Here is a 17391-nt window from a genome sequence, read left to right on the forward strand (position 1 = left end):
TTCTATTTTCCTTACCCTAGAAATCAGGAACACTTGTTCCAAAAGTAACATGCCTAAGTACGATACATATCAAAATGCTACAAAGTATTTTAAATTTCTATCAGAAGCTGAGAAGCACATTATTACTCTTAGATGTAACATTTTAGTAACCATAGGTTACTTGGGATCATTGCACTGAAGAAGTGGTGAGCACTGATCTGAAGATAAGGAACTGGATTCCTAGAACAACTGTATTATACATGTTGAAGAAAAGGAGAATTTCAGCACAAAAGTCACTTGCCTGTGATACTGGAACTATACTGAAATTTCAACTCTCTAAGTCTTTTAGATATAGAAGTGAACTGCACAATGTGACACAGAAGGAACTTTTAAAATAAACACATTTCCTGATAAAATATCAGAATTGACCAAAATAATGTTTGAGAAAAGGAAGAATTTTGAAGCTAAACAATAGTTTTGTTTTCACTTCTGTCACAAGAGATTTCTCAAACATAACAGTGTGGACGTTTAACAGTTTGACAAGACACATTCTTATCAAATGTTGCATTTGGTGGATGCTCAGTAGTGCTATTGACAAATGCAACTACAAATACAAGTTAAGTTTAAAAGATGCCACTCAGATCTCCAGATTACTTTGCATTTGAGATCCGATGTCAGGCAAAACTTCTGTATTTTGTTTGGTTTGATACCATTCAAAAGACATTTGACTCACTCAGGCACACTTTTCTCCCTAGCTTGGCAAGCGTGTTTCAAATAATGGCCAATTACACATACTTTGATAGGGTCTACAAAATCCAGCTTCTTTATGCACGTAATCAGAATGGAAGACAAGCAAGAAGCACTCTTGCAAGTTTTCAGCTAGTAAAATCTTTTTGTTGCTCCTTTGGTGCTCATCTTGTCACACTACAATTCCCCTATTCTACTGACATAAATGTAACTAAAGAGCGACAGGGGGACTACTTTTAAAATCAAAATCAAAGATTAAGTCCTTTGTGCCATGGAAGAGACACTTGAGTAAAGTGTCTGGCAAACACTATTTTATATATACCCTTTGCTTGTTGTTCTCCATTTTCTCTAAATCACAGACATCAAAGCAAGGATCAATCAAGCTGGGCAAGGGTCACTGAGCTGTCATCAAATTCCACATTTACATTAGTATTTTTATATCATAGTGAGACTGCTGAAGTATCAAGGCAAAGGCTAGGAGGCAATTTTAGTCATAACATCGCATCAGCATTATGATATCACACCGCAAACCCACAAGTAAATTGTTAGTGGACCATACACAGTAAGTTACAATACCTGAGGTTTAGTGCATTCCTGTGAGCCAAAATGAAATGAATGCCATATAGGAGGAAAGGAAAAGATGAACATTATCAGACATGCCATAGTACATTCCACCACTATGAAGATAATGTTAAAATTATGTTAATGAGGGTCCATCATCCTCCCTACAAGTTGACTCTGTTGCAAAAAGCCATGCCACAACTAAGAGCACTGCATTTAATTCTTGAAAAGCACAGCCATGCATCTTCATGTAAGTTCTATGTTATGCTCTACATTTTCATAAAGATATAGGAAACTCTCTTCAGAAATATTGTCTGAACTGTCTGAAGGAAAGCATTCAGAGACCACTGCAAATAAAGCATTAACAATTTATCAACAAAAAAACCAGTATCATTCTACATGGTAGCTATGAATTTAGAGAAAACAAAGTATAAGAAAATTACACATTTTGTGAAGATTTTGAGGATGCTGTCAAAGCAGCTTTATGACTTTGAATCTCATGTACCTAACACTAAACCAGAACACATCCACAAGGAAGAGCAAACTTGAAAATAAATGCATCATATTAATTCTCAATTTTACTTTAGCACATTATTCACTGCAATATCTGAACATCTGCAGTTTTTTAAATTTTTAAAATTAAGATGTAGAACTAAAAATGAGACCTTTACAGATACTGACCAAAGAATGGATGGTCAACAAGTCCACAAGATCTGGGCTATATAATACGTTTTGAATTCTTATGCGTTTCAAAAAAACCCTGCTTTCTTCAGTCAATGTTTCAAGAAAATACGATTAAAAAAATGAGGTCAGGGGACATAAAACAGGAAGAGAGAGAAGACAATGCAGCCTTTAACATGTACGGTTAAAACAGTAGAAATAATATTACTACTTGTGTATGAGAGAACAATGTATACAAGATCACCAAATACTGTAAAAATAGGAGGGAATAGACCAGCATTGAGAGTCTCGACTACATTGTAAAACTCATTTGAGCATATTTGACTCAATTTCCTTTGGGAGAGGGGAAATTCAGTCATACGCGTTATATTACGCTTTTTAAAGCAACATATGACTGTAATTATTGCAAATTTTACAGTTTATTTGGCAATCTCTTCCAACTCAGTATGAAATCTTGCTTGCAATGAATTTCCCAACACATACACAAAACCATTATGAACTCGCACAACAGAATGGCACACAACGGACTTTTGTTCTTAGTACCAGATAAGCTTACAAAAACTCATTAGGCATACCTAAAGTGAAATTTATACAACAGGCAAGGACCTACAAATGCAAATGGCACTGTCTGTAATCTAACTATTGCCCTTCTAGAGTTAGATCAAAATCACACTAAAAATGTTTGCTAAGCACAACATACACATCTAAATAGTATGAATAAAAGTAATTCTTGCTGTAATTCCTACAAAGTACAGTACTGCATATTTACTTATTCAAAAAACAGACAAGAAAAATTGTTTCATCTTCAAACCAAGTGAACTGGCTCAATCCGTTTTAAATTTAGAGGCAATTAAAACTGCACTGAAAATTAAACCATTAGAAGCTGTTGTATAAACAAAAACAAATTGTTGGCATAAAATGTAATTATTCAGCTCATGAGGAAAAGCCTGTATAATTAACAGATGTAATCAAACATCTACGCACTTACAGACACACACTGAATATACAGAGAACTGGCAAACAAGTCAAGGAATAAAGATAAAGAAGGAAAAACGGAAAAAACCTGCAACTGCATTGGATCAAAGACACTATTTTAAGGACACTAAAGCTCTAATCCTGCAAATTTATATGCATGTGGCTTATATTGTGTATAATTTCAGCCCAATAAACTCAATTAGATTAAATATGCATAAAGTTATTTATGCACATGCCTTTACGGTTCTAGAAGATTTGGGGACCTAAACAAAAAAATGAGAGCCAAACAGCCTTTCCAGTATTTGCTTACAGTTGAAATCAATACCAAAAAACATGTTAACCTCACAGAGCTTTTCTCAATTTAAAAGCCATATAAATATTTCATATAATAAGTTTTAATTATTACTTTATTTTAACCTCAATTCAAAGCCTGAAAACTTTCAACACATAAGATTACCCCAAAAGAAGAAATCAAGTGAAATGACCAAATGATCTCCCTGATGATGGGCAAACTATGCAGCTCACTGAAACCAAGTGAAAAGGGCTCTTGAGGCAGACACCAGTAGAAGTAATTTGACATTTAAGTTCCAGATTCCAGAAAGAAATGACAGATGTAACCCAAGATTTTAGCCTACTGCAATGCAGCACAGTCCTTTTCAGGCAACAACTGTTACATGTCAAAGAATGCTTCACTAACTGACATTTTAACACTGTACACTAAACTATTTGTACCATAACTTAATAGCAAAAGGCAATGAGAACATAGTTTCTTTCACAATTTCAAATAATGACTGGAACATTAAGAAATCATACATGACATTCACATCATAAGAAACATGCTTTCAATTCTGAACTAAGATGCAAGGTGCGCACATGTTCATGTACTGACAAAGTCAAATTTACAACATTTTAAGGGGAAACCTCCCTACAGAAGCACTCTTCTTTAAAGATACCAGCAAGTTTAGCCATTCTGTTTGTTTTATTTTCAGTAATTTTCCTGTTTATGTTTTTGTAAACCATAAATACAGACAGCTTACCGTATGGTAGCCTCTAGGTAGAGGTGGCTTCCCCACAGGATAAGGGTCAACAGTATCAATAATTGTTTGTCGCTCCCCTTTTTGGTTGATTTTCCTAAATCTTCTTCGAGACTGCCTATGAGAAGCTTGACGCTGAAAATACTCCTCATTTTCATCCATGTAATCAACCTACAATAGATGCAAGAAAGTGTCATTTCCCCGAAGAAATAAAAATGTTTCTTCTTATTAAAAACACAAGAGAGGGACTATACATCAGGGACTGTAACAAGTAATGGTTCAAACTTAAACAGGTGAGATTTAAGTTGGATGTAAGCAAGAAGTTCTTTACTGTGAGGATGGTGAGGCACTGATAGGCTGCCAAAGGAAGCTTTAAATTCTCCATCCCTGGCAGCGTTCAAGGCCAGGTTGGACATGGCCTTGAGCAGCCTGCTCTAGTGGAATGTGTCCCTCCGCCCATGGCCCGGGAGGTTGGAACTAGATGATCTTATGGTCCTTTCCAACCCAAACCATTCTATGATGCTAAATCCTATTTTTCAAAAAACAGTTAGCTTTGAATTTCCTGCATTTTCAGCACTAAAAGTGAAGCCACTACTAAAAATAAATAAATCTATCAATCAACATTGGTATGAATGGCACCACTGAATCACTTAGTACAACCACTTTTCAAAATTATCCCTTCCTCCCCTTCTATCTCTTAAAAACCACAAACATTTCACCACTCATTTCAAAAAGAAAACTGGTATGAGAAAGTACTTGGTAGCTTCCATACTTATCTCTATTTGTCACTTGGTATCTTCCCTAACCAACCTATGGAAAAGGCTTCACTCTTCAATAAGCAGCACTGGTATTATTATTTACTTCAAATATTTTGAGGGTACAAAAGAAGGATTTCTAATGATAATAATTTCTAATGGATTTACCTGAAAACAAAACACTTCAAAACAACAGGAAGAATAAAAAGTACTTATTAGGCATATCCCAATATAAAATTAGTTTTCTCAGTTTCACAGTCTTCAATAGTACATAGTCCTAAACTACTACACAGCACTATACTGCAATGAAAATATTTAAAGTAGGAATTCTGGTTTTCCTGAGAAAAAACAATCTCTTTAAAGTAATTTGGCTGAAAAGCAACATCTCTTCTGTGTTGACACTAGTAATAGAAACCTTACTCGAGACTGAAAGGGGGGAGAAGAAAACAATCAACTTTCAGCATTGGCTGTATATGGGAATTCAGTTAACTCCTATTCAATTCCACCCTCAGGGATAAACAGCATTTCTGAAGATGTACAGAAGTGCTTATGAGGCACCTTGCAAGGTTCCTCCATATTCTTCAACAAGGAAAAGAAATATTAGACAAAATACTCTTAAGAGTTTGCAGCGTGCCTGTGTCAGAAGAATCGCATACTAATCAGCTCATGTCACTAAATACAACTTTCAGTGTACTAATACAAAGGGATGAGCATAGTTCCTGGTTCACCAGGCAAGCTGGTAACGCTTACTCCATCACCTCTGAGTATCTTATTTCAACAGTCACACCCACACCCTACACCTCTCCCACTTCCCCTCCCCACAGAGTGACCCCATCCAGACCTGAGACTGAAAGTTACTGTGCCCAACAAACACTGGGCATGGGATTCTTTCTATTCAAGGTACAATTATTCCTTTGAAAGGCTGAAGTTAAGTTTTCTATTTCAGCTTTCCCAAAAATCTAAAGGTAGATTTTATTTATTTTATTTTTTTTTTAGACTGAGAAAGCACATGCGGGAGTACCTGACCCTGAGTCAACATTATCCACCAGTCCAGATGTAAACAAAGTAAAGTTAGAGAAAGCTTTAGTTAGTGATACTAAAAAAGCAACTGGCATTTCTCACATACGCGTCTTCTATTTCCTACTATATTGTATTAGCTTTGTAAGATGATTTTTTTACTTAGATTTGGAAGAGGGAGATACATCAAACACCCCACAGAAAAAGCTACCATTACACAACCATATTTATTTGTTTACAGTGAAATCACAAAAAGCTTAAAACCCACAAAAGCATGCCTGCATTTGCATGAAGGTAAGTTAAACAGCTACTTTTTTTTACCAACTAACTTTAAACAAGTAACCTAATCTGTTCCACAAGCCTAAAGCTATACCACAATTCCCTGTGCTTCTGCAAGTTTTACAGAAACAGTCACTTTTTAGGTAAAAAATATAGTCACAGCCTATATTTGAACTATGACCTATATATGTCTTAGATTATTGTCATGCTTGTATTATGAACTGATTGCTATGTCAGTGACAGAGGAAAAAAAAAAAAACAACAAACCAAACCAAAACCATTTAGCCCATTGAATGTGTATTTGTTCAGATCATGCACACTGTAAATGGCAACTAAAAAACTTTTAGTTTTGTAGTAAGAGATCAAGATCAGAGATGATGCTGTTCTGCCACTGGACTGCAGCAGATACTGCTAACAAAATAACCTTCAGCCAGAAAGCTGGTAGAATTTTAAAATGTTCACAGTGCTTCCTAAACCTCAGGCAGCTGAGAATAAATATAATTCAATTACATATTAATTACTTCAGGTAACCTGAGATTAATACTTTAAAGCATCTATGCCTACCTTTAATAATAAAACAGCTTAAAAAAAAAAAAAAAAAAAAAAAAAACCCAAAAAAAACCAAAACCCCACAAACTGTTCTGCTGTTCTCCTAGCACAAGAAAGCTTTAGTTTTACAAGAAATCACATAAAGATTACAAGATGCCTTCATCACTCAAACAATGCAAGTATGTGTGCAAAGAATGCGAGAAAGTTATGTATGACATTTTAGATTTATAAAATGATGTGCAAAACAGAAGACTCCCAAGTTTTATTGGAAGTTGAAATATTACCAAAGCTGGTCTGTAAAAATTGAAAGCAACTGAATGAAAATATTCTTACCACAATCATTTCAGATGGCTCCAAAACAATGCATTCACAGCCACGCCTGAAGCTTCCTGCAGAACGCTTGCCAAAACTGAAGAACAAAAAAACTTCAATCAGAACAAAACCCAAACTAAAACACAAACCATAAGCATATTTACATCTTCTATTGATGTTGTAAAGCATAGAAAAAATGTACATACTTCTGCACAATACAAGTTTCATGCATATGTCCTTCAACAAGTAAATGATAGCTGAGGACACCAAGAGCTGTGCAGTTTGTATTTACATACTTTACTATGAGTATTTGCTAAATAATTCTGTTAACACTAAAATAAGTGTCAATCAAGTGCTGTCTACTGAAGACGCATGGTTGATTCTGAACTACATTACAGAGTTTGATCAAGTATCATCTGACATTACAGTATTAAGTTTCTTAAGCTATCTGCATTTCTATAAAGAAAGCTAACTAGTATATGAAGAAAAGAATGAAAAGACTGATCAACTTTAATTACTTCAATAAATTAATTAATAAAATAAGCATGCTTAACATGAGAGTATTCCCAAATTGAACAGATGAGGACAAAAAATTGTTCTGCCTTTCATGACACATTCCCACCTCAGTGCAGTAATTAAGCTTGATACTAATTTGCTTCATGTAGGGTAAAATAGAAAGCTATTTTAGTTTCAGTTTCTGAAGTGCTCTGCCTGTATTAATGTGTCTCCACAGGTTTAACTGCAAAGAATCCTCAAAATGTAGCACTAAAGGTGGAATGCAGAGAACCAGTACATAATTCAGTGAAATACAAGACCTTATGGTTATTAGATCCTTAATCGTACACTGTCAGAGTGGAAGAAAAGACAATCAGCTAAAGTTTGTTTCTGGGGGTGTGTGTCCCCCTCCAGGTAGTTCACATTTAAGCCTGCCTGTCAATGCCAGGCTTTTCCCATCGCAGAGAGGAAGGCAGGACAGATAAAATAGCTGGAACTTCAGGACCCCTCTTGCAGCCTGCCTGAAAATTTGCCAAAGGCCAATGTAACTATTTAGCCTTTCCCTGCCCTCAGCCTGGCACTTTGAAATAGGCATGCGAAACCTTTCTATCTGAAACTCATAGGACAACAGCTATTAAATCAGTTTATGAAAAACAGAGCAGACTCCTTAAAATTGTAAAATCTGAATTTTAATCAATTCTGTAATGCACAGTCACAGTGACATGCTTAAGCCATGATGCTTGTGAAAAGTAACTTTAAGCTTTATTTCATAACAAACAAACTGGAGAAGTTCATACACCATTCGGAACAGTCTATCTAACCAGTTTATTCTCCTGTCCTTCCTAGCGATTAGTAGAAATGAACAATTTAACTTGCTACCCCAAAGGCTAATCTCTTGACAACAGCACATTTACAGCTCAAAAAGAAGGCAGTCAGATATTGAAAAGAAACGCCAGCTGTGCTTATTCATCAAAATAATAATCGCATTTAATGGTACATGGGAGTTCCACAATAGAAAAAAATCTCCAGAATACTAGGCCTCTTGAAAAGAAACATTCAATGAAGAAGTCTCTTGGCAAAATTATTATTTTCCTAGAGGCAAACACATGATTCCTCCTATAGTCCAGAAACCAAACACAGAGGGCTTTACTCCACAATGCCGTTTTGAATTTTATATAATTTCGACTACTCTTAAAGATACTAGAAAATGAAACCATTATCTTGATTCCCTAGACTGTTACAAAAGTGACTCTTTCTTGGTTATCAACCTGATCCATACACAATTTTTCCTTAAAAAAAGGAAAGATGGGAGAGAAAAGAGAAAATAAATCAATTCATTGATTAAAAATCAGTGCAAAAGATGTTGATTAGAAAATCAACGTATTTGAAATTCTAATTGAAAACAAACACAGAAATGTTCCCTTTCCCCCTCTTCGTAACCACTGGTTTTGGTCTAGAACATACTATTGCTGTATTTTTTTGCCAGCCCATTTTCTAGCCTCACAGGAAGCACTAATTTCAACAGAAATTGCATATACTCTTTTACACTCCACCATGTTTTCTTCCTCTATTACTGTCTGCAAGTATCAGCTTTGAACTTCTGCCCATTGCTAATCGCTGCTGACATCCAAAAGTTTCAAGCTTTAGCAAACATGATAAAAATTAAAAACTCTGTTTTGGATGTGCCTTTCTATTCTTGAATAACTTGTTTGGATTCAGAGCAATGGAAAAGGTAGTCAACATACTAAGACAAAAGGCATGTACCAAATTACTATAAACACAATTCTTTATTTCTGATCCTACTAACACACTGATTCTCACAGCAAATAACCATGTCATTGTTGCACTGCTCGGATTCCTATGACAGCATGGAATTTATCAGAGCAGACAGCACATCACACGTATATATTATCTTTGACCAAAGATCGCAAGGCACTTCAGGCTGCAAAGAAACTCTCTTATCTTTGTGAAGTATCGTAGGCAAGAAGACCAGTAAATCAAGACAGAAGAAAGTTAAATGACCTTTCAAATGTTGCAGTTCTTTTCTCAAACATGCCACATTAGCTAAGCCTCCTGACTTCCAATCTACTGCTAAAAATTTATCATCACTAAGGAATTCATACAACCAGGGAAAAGTAGGAAACTCTCTTGTGACTGTCCACTATGTCTGAACACTTCAGAAGTGTCCAACTCTGACTATGGTAGAACAACCACCACAGTATTGCATACTATCTGTTGGAGAACCATGCTTTGATACCTAGACAGTCATAAAAACACTTGTTGACATGCAACTTTGAGAAACTACTGGGATCTTAGGGCACTGTCAATCCTATTGTTTCAGTTCAGAAGACTGATATCAAAGTCAGTAAGCTTTATCAAAATTAATTTGTCAGAACTTTGCCAAAGAACAAAAACCAACAACAAAAAAGTTACTTCAATGACACTCTTCTCTACCCAAAATCCCTAGCTGCAGTAACCAGACACTAGGTGGAGGAAGCCAGCAAATACACTTGATTTAAATGAAAGCAAGTTATTTAAAACATTAGTTAGCAGTAAAAAGAAGCAAATACCTAACACATAATACCGTTTGTTTACTGAGCTGATCAAAAGTCCATGCTGTAAAGCCTTTTATAAAATACCAGGAGAGCAACTTCATACAAACGACCACAAGCTGGCATGCAAGCTGGCTTGACGGATGCTAAGTACCACACACAAACAGTAGCAATAAATAAAGGTTCAGTGGAAGGGCTGACCTATCTTCATAATACCAGCTCTATTTCAGTAACTTTTGCTAGACACTGTTGCTTCCAAATTTTGCTGACAAACTTCCCATAGAAAATTAGTTTGACTACCAGATTTATCACAAAATACAGCCTACATGAGCACCGACTAGCTAAGTAAAATGTATTAGCAGGTTTTAATGAATGAGGGATTTGACAAACTTCCATCTCTTACTATAGTGTGAAATAAGCCTGTGGATATATGACTTCACTATGGAGCTTAAGGTTAAACCACATTTTTGATTTTAAAATACAGTAGAGAATTTTACATAATATACACTTCACATTTGGTGGCATCATATCATTCCTTAATAATTTCAATTAAAATTGTCTTAGTAAATTAAGATAAAATCTTCTCTTCCTACCTAAGCCTTATTAATTATGATTCCTAAAAATAGCTCATTTGCAACTATTAAGTCAGTGACACACCTAAGAATCCCAGCTTTGCAACTATTTTCTCTAAAATGATGATGTGCATGAGAAAATTCCACCAAAGGAAGCTAAGGCAGTTTAAAGTTATCTTTGCAATGGTGGCTGTCAATATGGGATGTAGAGGTTATAGCAGTAATTTAGATAGCCAGAAGGCTGCCAGTTTAGGATATTGCTGCCTCATCTAAAATCCCCAAAGAACCTTGTTTTGCAGCAGCTTTTCCAACACTTTTTTTTTCCTGCTACCACATAGGCTGTGACTTGAGGTTCCTTGAGTATTAAACTTCACAGATGCTCTCCTCAGCACATGTCCTAAAGGCATTTCATTTCTGGAGTCCTTTTCTATCACAGTAGCATTTATTTCCCATAAAGCTACCAAACCTATGATGTGCATATAAAACTACTTAAAAAAAACCACAACCTTAAAGATACACAAAACAATTTGATTTGCAGGAATCCACTTTACAGTGGCAATTTTGAAAGCCAATGATAAAAAAAAATCCACATTTGGAAGGGTAGATGTTCTCCCCATAACTATACCACTTCCTGAAGCAATTGACAAAAGTCTGATTTCCCACTTGACTATTCAAAAGCATTATTTCCAAATAAATTCATTGGTACTAGGAAAACCTTTTGCTCACTATGCGTTTTCAAAGCAGGTATTTTAATCCATAAAAGTCAACAACTTCATTTTCATTCTAATACATTCTAAAATTCAGTTTACACTGAGTAGTTAATAAAATACAAGTTTTAAGTGAAAGCTAAGGGTTTCCATGTTTCCCAAGTTTACACTTTCAGTTTCTGTAAGAAAACCCTTTGCAATTTTAAAACTACAATTGGTGTAAGTATGTCAGTGGCTCACAGACAGCAAAATGAGAATAATTTTGGACCCTTCAAATTTAATAGATTTACTAATAAAACAAAACAACAAAGTACCTCAATTAAATGAAACACCTAAAACTACAAGCCTCACATTAATTTTTATGAGCACTTACGCAGAGAGACAGCCAAAAACTTCCAGCTATTGAGGGTGACTTGTTCTATCCTTTCTATTATCATCATGACACTGGAGGAAAACTCCGTTTTCTCCAGACGTGACCCATCCATATCCCCAGGTCCCCAGACATACTCATACACGCACACACAGATGCTTGCTCTTTTCAAAGCTCGCAGGAAAGGCAGCAGCTACTGTGGAAGGAATATTTCCCTATCAGCATTCAGCCCTGTCCCCTTGCCCTGGGCCTCCACATTCCTGTTTTCATATCAGCCCAGCTCCCAGATGGAAAGTTATTTCTCAGGACTGGAATGTGAATGCATTCATCAAAAGTGATTCAGAATCTGAAGGCAACTCCACTGGCAATGAACACTGAGAAAAGGTTTCTCGGTAAGAAGCCCTTTTCTTCTTTCCTCAAAGATCTCTCACAGAAAATCAAATTTCACTAGTGACAACTATTTTTCAAAAAGGACACACAAAAGTTTAGATTTTTTTCCTCTATAAAGTAATTTTAGCCTTTATTTCTTTTGCTATTCACTACCTTTTTTAACTTAAAGCAATAATTAATTCACAGATGAATTACAAGTCTACATAATAAAGTCTATAATCAAGTCTATAATTAAACTACATTCAAATCTCACAAAAAACTTCTACAAATTATGGTCATCTGTTAAGATATACATTTGTCAGCACATTTTAAAGTGCAAGCTACTGTTACAGTTTTATATATTTTTAAATGCAATATTTGAAACAAAGCTACTAGTTTAGAATAAAGTCTATTTAACTGGCATTTCCTCTAAGTCAAAAAGCATATTGCATTTACACATACTCTAATAATGCAAGGAAAAGTAAAAGTAACACAGTTTCTGGTTTCTCAAGTTCTTAAGGTTTATCAAGTTTTCTATGGTACATTTCTACGAGGAAATACATTCCATATAAAGTTTGTTTTAAAAAAATCTACAATATATTAGAAGTAGAAATACAATGGATGAGTATTTCAATGATTTATGTCAAAACACTAGAAATCAGATACTCAAAAACATTCTTTGTTCTGAAGTTTTCAAATAGGACATACAATGGGCTTAAAATCACCACTGTGGAATATTTGCCAATGCAAGACATCCAAATATACCTGGAGATTGAAGTAAACATTTTCCTTCTCCCACCTTCCCTGTAAAACCAGTCCTTTTCTCTTCAAGACTGTACCTGAATAAATCTGTAAGCACAAGGCTACGCGTAGAGTTTAGTTTTTCAAGCTTTAACATATTCATGATAAAAACAGATTCTAAGTTGCATAAACCAAATATTCCAAATTCTTCTTGTAAAAATTACATTGCTTCAGTTGACATCTACATTTAGGAGAATCACAGAAAACTACCAATATGAAATGCAGAGGTACTGCATTAAACACACTTAGAATGTGGAGTTATGTAAATCAAAGAGTCTTCATTTGCTTTTAGGCAGCCCTCACCTTGCAAATACTATTACTGCCATCACTATTTATATTCAAGTGTTTTCTACTATGTTTTCCATCTTCTCTCTACCCTCCACTTCCCAAACTCAGAGCACACGGGAGTCGCCATTCCTCTAGACAGATATTTTGCTGCACATGCTGCATGGTGCTGCTTCCTCATAACAGTGCCATGACCTCAGCCATGACCAGCAGCTGCTCTCCATCACTGCATCAATTACTCTCTGATGATACAGAAACAAATATGAGCAGAATGTCTGGTCTCTCACAAATCCCAAAGTCAAATCTTAATGTAGTATTCAACACTTGCAACAATGCCAAAACACGTTAGATTCAGTTCTAAAGCAAACCAGTCACAGTGAATTCCCAAATGAAATATTATAGAGCAATATTTAGTAGATGTCGAGATGGGAAAAAAAAAATGGGGACTATCTTCTATCTGCCACTTCAGGAGATAGTAAGGGAATCAGTCAAGTTCTTCCTCCTGTATCTTTTTTATTAAAACCCACTACATTTCATTTTGGTACCTCCACAGTAGAATGAAAAATGTCAGTCCCTCTTAATGTCTTATTCTAACCAAGCTAGGTTTAGCTGGGTTTCACAGGAATGGGCTCTGAAAGCCTGACTGTTCCTCCACCCAACTTGCCCTTGCCAGGGATTTTTGAAAGAAAGTTACCATTTAGAAGTGTGTATACATGCACAAGCTATCCCTAGGGGGAGGCTCAAGCATTCTGATGAAAACTAAGTTTGGCATGGCCATTTTCTGACCCCTCAGAAAAAAAAGACAGAACCCTTCATGCATGCAGAGCAGCTCTGACGCTAACAGCCCTCCACTGGGGATGATGCAAGGAGGGAAGGTAGCAACAGGCCTCCCCACACTTAGAGCTGCACACTGGAAACTGTGAAAGCAAGGGTTTGTCAGCTAAAAGACAGAGGATCATTATCAGATAATTTGATCTTCTGTATAATATAGGCTGGCTTCTCCGATTCTCACTGAATTAGTGCATGTCTTTTAGGAAAAGTAAGCAAATATGCAAGTGAAGCCCAAGATGCTTTTGATATGTGTTAAATATTACTTTTAATTAAAATTTGGAGGTCATCTGTAAATCAAAATAATCAGTAGAGTCACCTTTTCTTCCTTTTAACTTATTTAATTCTCACAATGTTATTATATATACCGCCTTTTTGCCCCCCTTTTTTTTTTTCCAGCAAGAGCAAATAGCTACTTTACAGAAACACTCTTCAGCTGAAAGGAAAACTGAAATGCTGGCAACCGGAATCTGAGTTGAAGAGGCATTTGCAGACCTGTCACTGTTTGCAAATCCTGGAGACATGAGCTCACTACATACCATGGATAAGGATGATTAGACTTATCCAGGGTCATATGATAGTTTAGATGTTTGCAGTCTCAGATACAACAGCTCATGTGTCAGGGAAGGGACTCACTTGCAACATCACAGCTAAGTACATGCCACTTAATAATACTCTGGGAGGGGTGTTTCACAAGAGAAAAAAAACTTCAGTGATCACTGCAGCTCCTTGCTTGACCTGGGACCCAAACTACCCTTTGCCAGTGGGGGAACAGGAATCACAGTGTCGAGGGCAATAACTCCGGTGCTCCAGTAGGAAGAACCCAGCAGGCTAGGCAGAATACTTGGCAGCTAACCAGACCATGTGAGGGACACAAAAATTACATGATAAGCACATTTTAAATAATTCCTGCTAAAAATGTGTCAAAGTTAATTTTCACTGCAGCTGAAAGCTTTAGTAAACTTCTTCAGTATTTTGAACATGTTTAGTTTGTATCCTTACAGATGACAGACTAGAGTACTTTATCTACGCAATACTCGTAGGGATTTCTTTATTTCTTATGTAAATGCAACCCAGATCAGAGGTTGCATTAATCTGGTAATCTACAGATGACTACTGAAAGCACTTCAAAAGAAGTTCCTGAAAACCCACAGTGAATTAATTCGAAATTGGATAGATTCTGGAGGTTTGCTTCCAGAGAAGGTCCCTTCAGTGAGCCCCTGCAGCATATACCTTGTGATCTTCATTTTCTCTTTTATTAGAGACTACTGTTTTGAAAAGTGTCATTAATTTTAACAGCTTAGTGAGTTGCAAGACTGAGTATGGTAGGACTTAAGGTCCTTTATGAGCCTTTCATAAACAAGAGAAATGTGTTTATGAAAATCAAGATCTGTGTTTATAAATGATACACACATGTATAAACAAACAAAACTGGATGTAGTAGTGGCATTAACAAAATTCAGCTTGTTGCAGCAGTTCAACTTTGCAGCCTCTCTAGTACAGAAAGCTAGAAGCCAGGTACCACATCGGAACAACTGACAGGAAAGATCTTTACTTAGGAGAAAAAAAAAAAGAAAACACCTCCTTATTTTTAAATTAGAAGTTCTCATTTTATCTTGGAAAACATTCAAAGGTGAAAGCTTTTTTCCAAACCTTTTTTTTTTTTAAATATCATTCCTTCTTAAAAAAAAGTGTTTTCGTAAATGGTTTGAATAAAGACAGCTTTGCTTATGCTTCATCTTAATGATGTTTGTATTGCCATGGAGATTACTCTGACATCACAAGATCTACATAATGGTCTCAAAGAATAAGTAGTAGTAGGAAAACACTACTTAAGAGGCAAGACCTTGCCTGACCACAGTGTGGCTTATTAACATTCATGAAATTCATTAAAACAGAGGAGTATGTTTCCAACCTCATATAAAGCCTTTAGATGTTAATCTTAAATGAAGACTTTTTAATTTTCCCTGAAAAATATATATAGTAAGCTTTTTAAAATCCTCCTGTAGATTTTCATAATTAGAAATTGACCCTTAAAAAAAAAAATTATTAAAAATTAATGACCTGACATATCATCTATGGTTCTAGTAGTAAAATAAGACCATACATATTGACATTTTCCACCCACTTACACTCCTAACTCATTCAATACAACCAGTTCATTCACATGGAGGGTTAAACGTGCCCTCAATAACTAGTTTCCATAAATCTTATTAGTACACGTATTCAAGATATCTCTGTAATAATTGCCCTATAACTGTAAAGGAATAAAAAAAACTTTTTTAGCTTCACAATTTTTAGCTATTTAGATTATAATGTTAAAATAAGTTATCCCTCATTTAACATGCTATGTTTAGTGTCCCTGGATTTATTTTTCAGAAACATTCGAAAATTGTAGTGCCACCTGAAAAAAAAAGATTTTCAAGTCTTCTACAGTATGGAAAAACTTTTTGATATAAACACTCTGTTGAAAAATTATTGTAGCAGAATCATGCTAATAATCAAAACGATACTTTTGACTTTTGCACGTAGTTCATTTTGTTGTTATTTTGGGGTAAGCAATGACCAGAATTTCACAGTTCACTACACTTATAAAACTTGCCCAGAGCCCGTGACAGTATATAAAACAAACATGGTCTTCCTTTTGCCCCCAGCAGGAATCTCATAATGCAGGTTTCTCAGGTAACTGAGGAAATTTTTGATATTTTGCAGGTTTGTACAAAAACTCAAAACCTTCAATACTAATAATGAGAAGGAACCTTAAGTCAGAAAGAACAAATTGCAGAACAGATTATCTCACCAACTGCAGTATCAACTGCGAAAAAGCAAGAGTTTGCTTCTGATAGATAATTAAAAATGCAAGTAGTAGTGAATACCCAGGTATAACAAGTCTCAAATTTAACTTGGAAATAGCCACAAACTTCATTACACAGAGAATTTTCCCCTCAACTTCTCTGAGAAATGAGAAACATGAGAATGTTTCTCTGAAAATGAGAAACAGCTCTCATTTTTTTCCACATCCCGATAGTTTGCAAGTAATTTATTATCATTTCAGATAATAGGTTTTTAATACTAAAATCAAGCCTGAAATTTTAGAAGGAAGATACCAGTATAAGTGAGAACTGTTGAAATTAAATGAATATCACAATTATAATGTACAGAGGAACAATAACAGCAAAAAGCAAAGATCAACAATGCTTACAAGATTGATTACATGCTGCTATCAATTACTTTAAATTGTGACATGCTCCATTTGAAACCCTAATGCTGGGATAAGAAAGGTGTCTCTAACCAATGAGACACAAAATAAGCTAAAGAGAGGAGTCAGCAATAAAACCCATACTTTTTCAAGGACAGCTTTTGTTTCAGGACATTTTGGAAACCAGGTATCAACTAAGCATCACAAAAATTTTCGACAAGAAGAGTATTTTAAGGAAAAACAAGTTTTCAGTGAAATGAATGTTTTTCCCATCCTGTCTATCCTAGAGAGCATTCTAAAACATTCCTAGGAAAAAAGAAACCA

At 35.5% G+C, this 17391-nt stretch overlaps 1 protein-coding gene across 3 annotated transcripts in view; it reads right to left on the reverse strand.

Annotated features, from left to right (window-relative positions):
- The window catches only part of RAPGEF2 (Rap guanine nucleotide exchange factor 2), a 187696-nt gene that overhangs the window by 83877 nt on the left and 86428 nt on the right, over positions 1–17391 (reverse strand). For 2 of the 3 annotated variants that reach the window (XM_030491920.2, XM_030491922.2), the window contains exons 5-6: positions 6911–6986; positions 3981–4148 (exon numbers count right to left, since the gene is read on the reverse strand). In XM_030491920.2, the coding sequence (XP_030347780.1) occupies positions 3981–4148; positions 6911–6986 (244 nt within the window). Of the gene's footprint in view, positions 1–1302; positions 1321–3980; positions 4149–6910; positions 6987–17391 lie in introns of all 3 variants that reach the window. The other variant, XM_030491921.1, reaches the window with a different exon arrangement.

This window comes from Strigops habroptila, chromosome 7 (assembly GCF_004027225.2).
Source record: "Strigops habroptila isolate Jane chromosome 7, bStrHab1.2.pri, whole genome shotgun sequence".
In the NCBI taxonomy this organism is placed as follows: Eukaryota; Metazoa; Chordata; class Aves; order Psittaciformes; family Psittacidae; genus Strigops; species Strigops habroptila.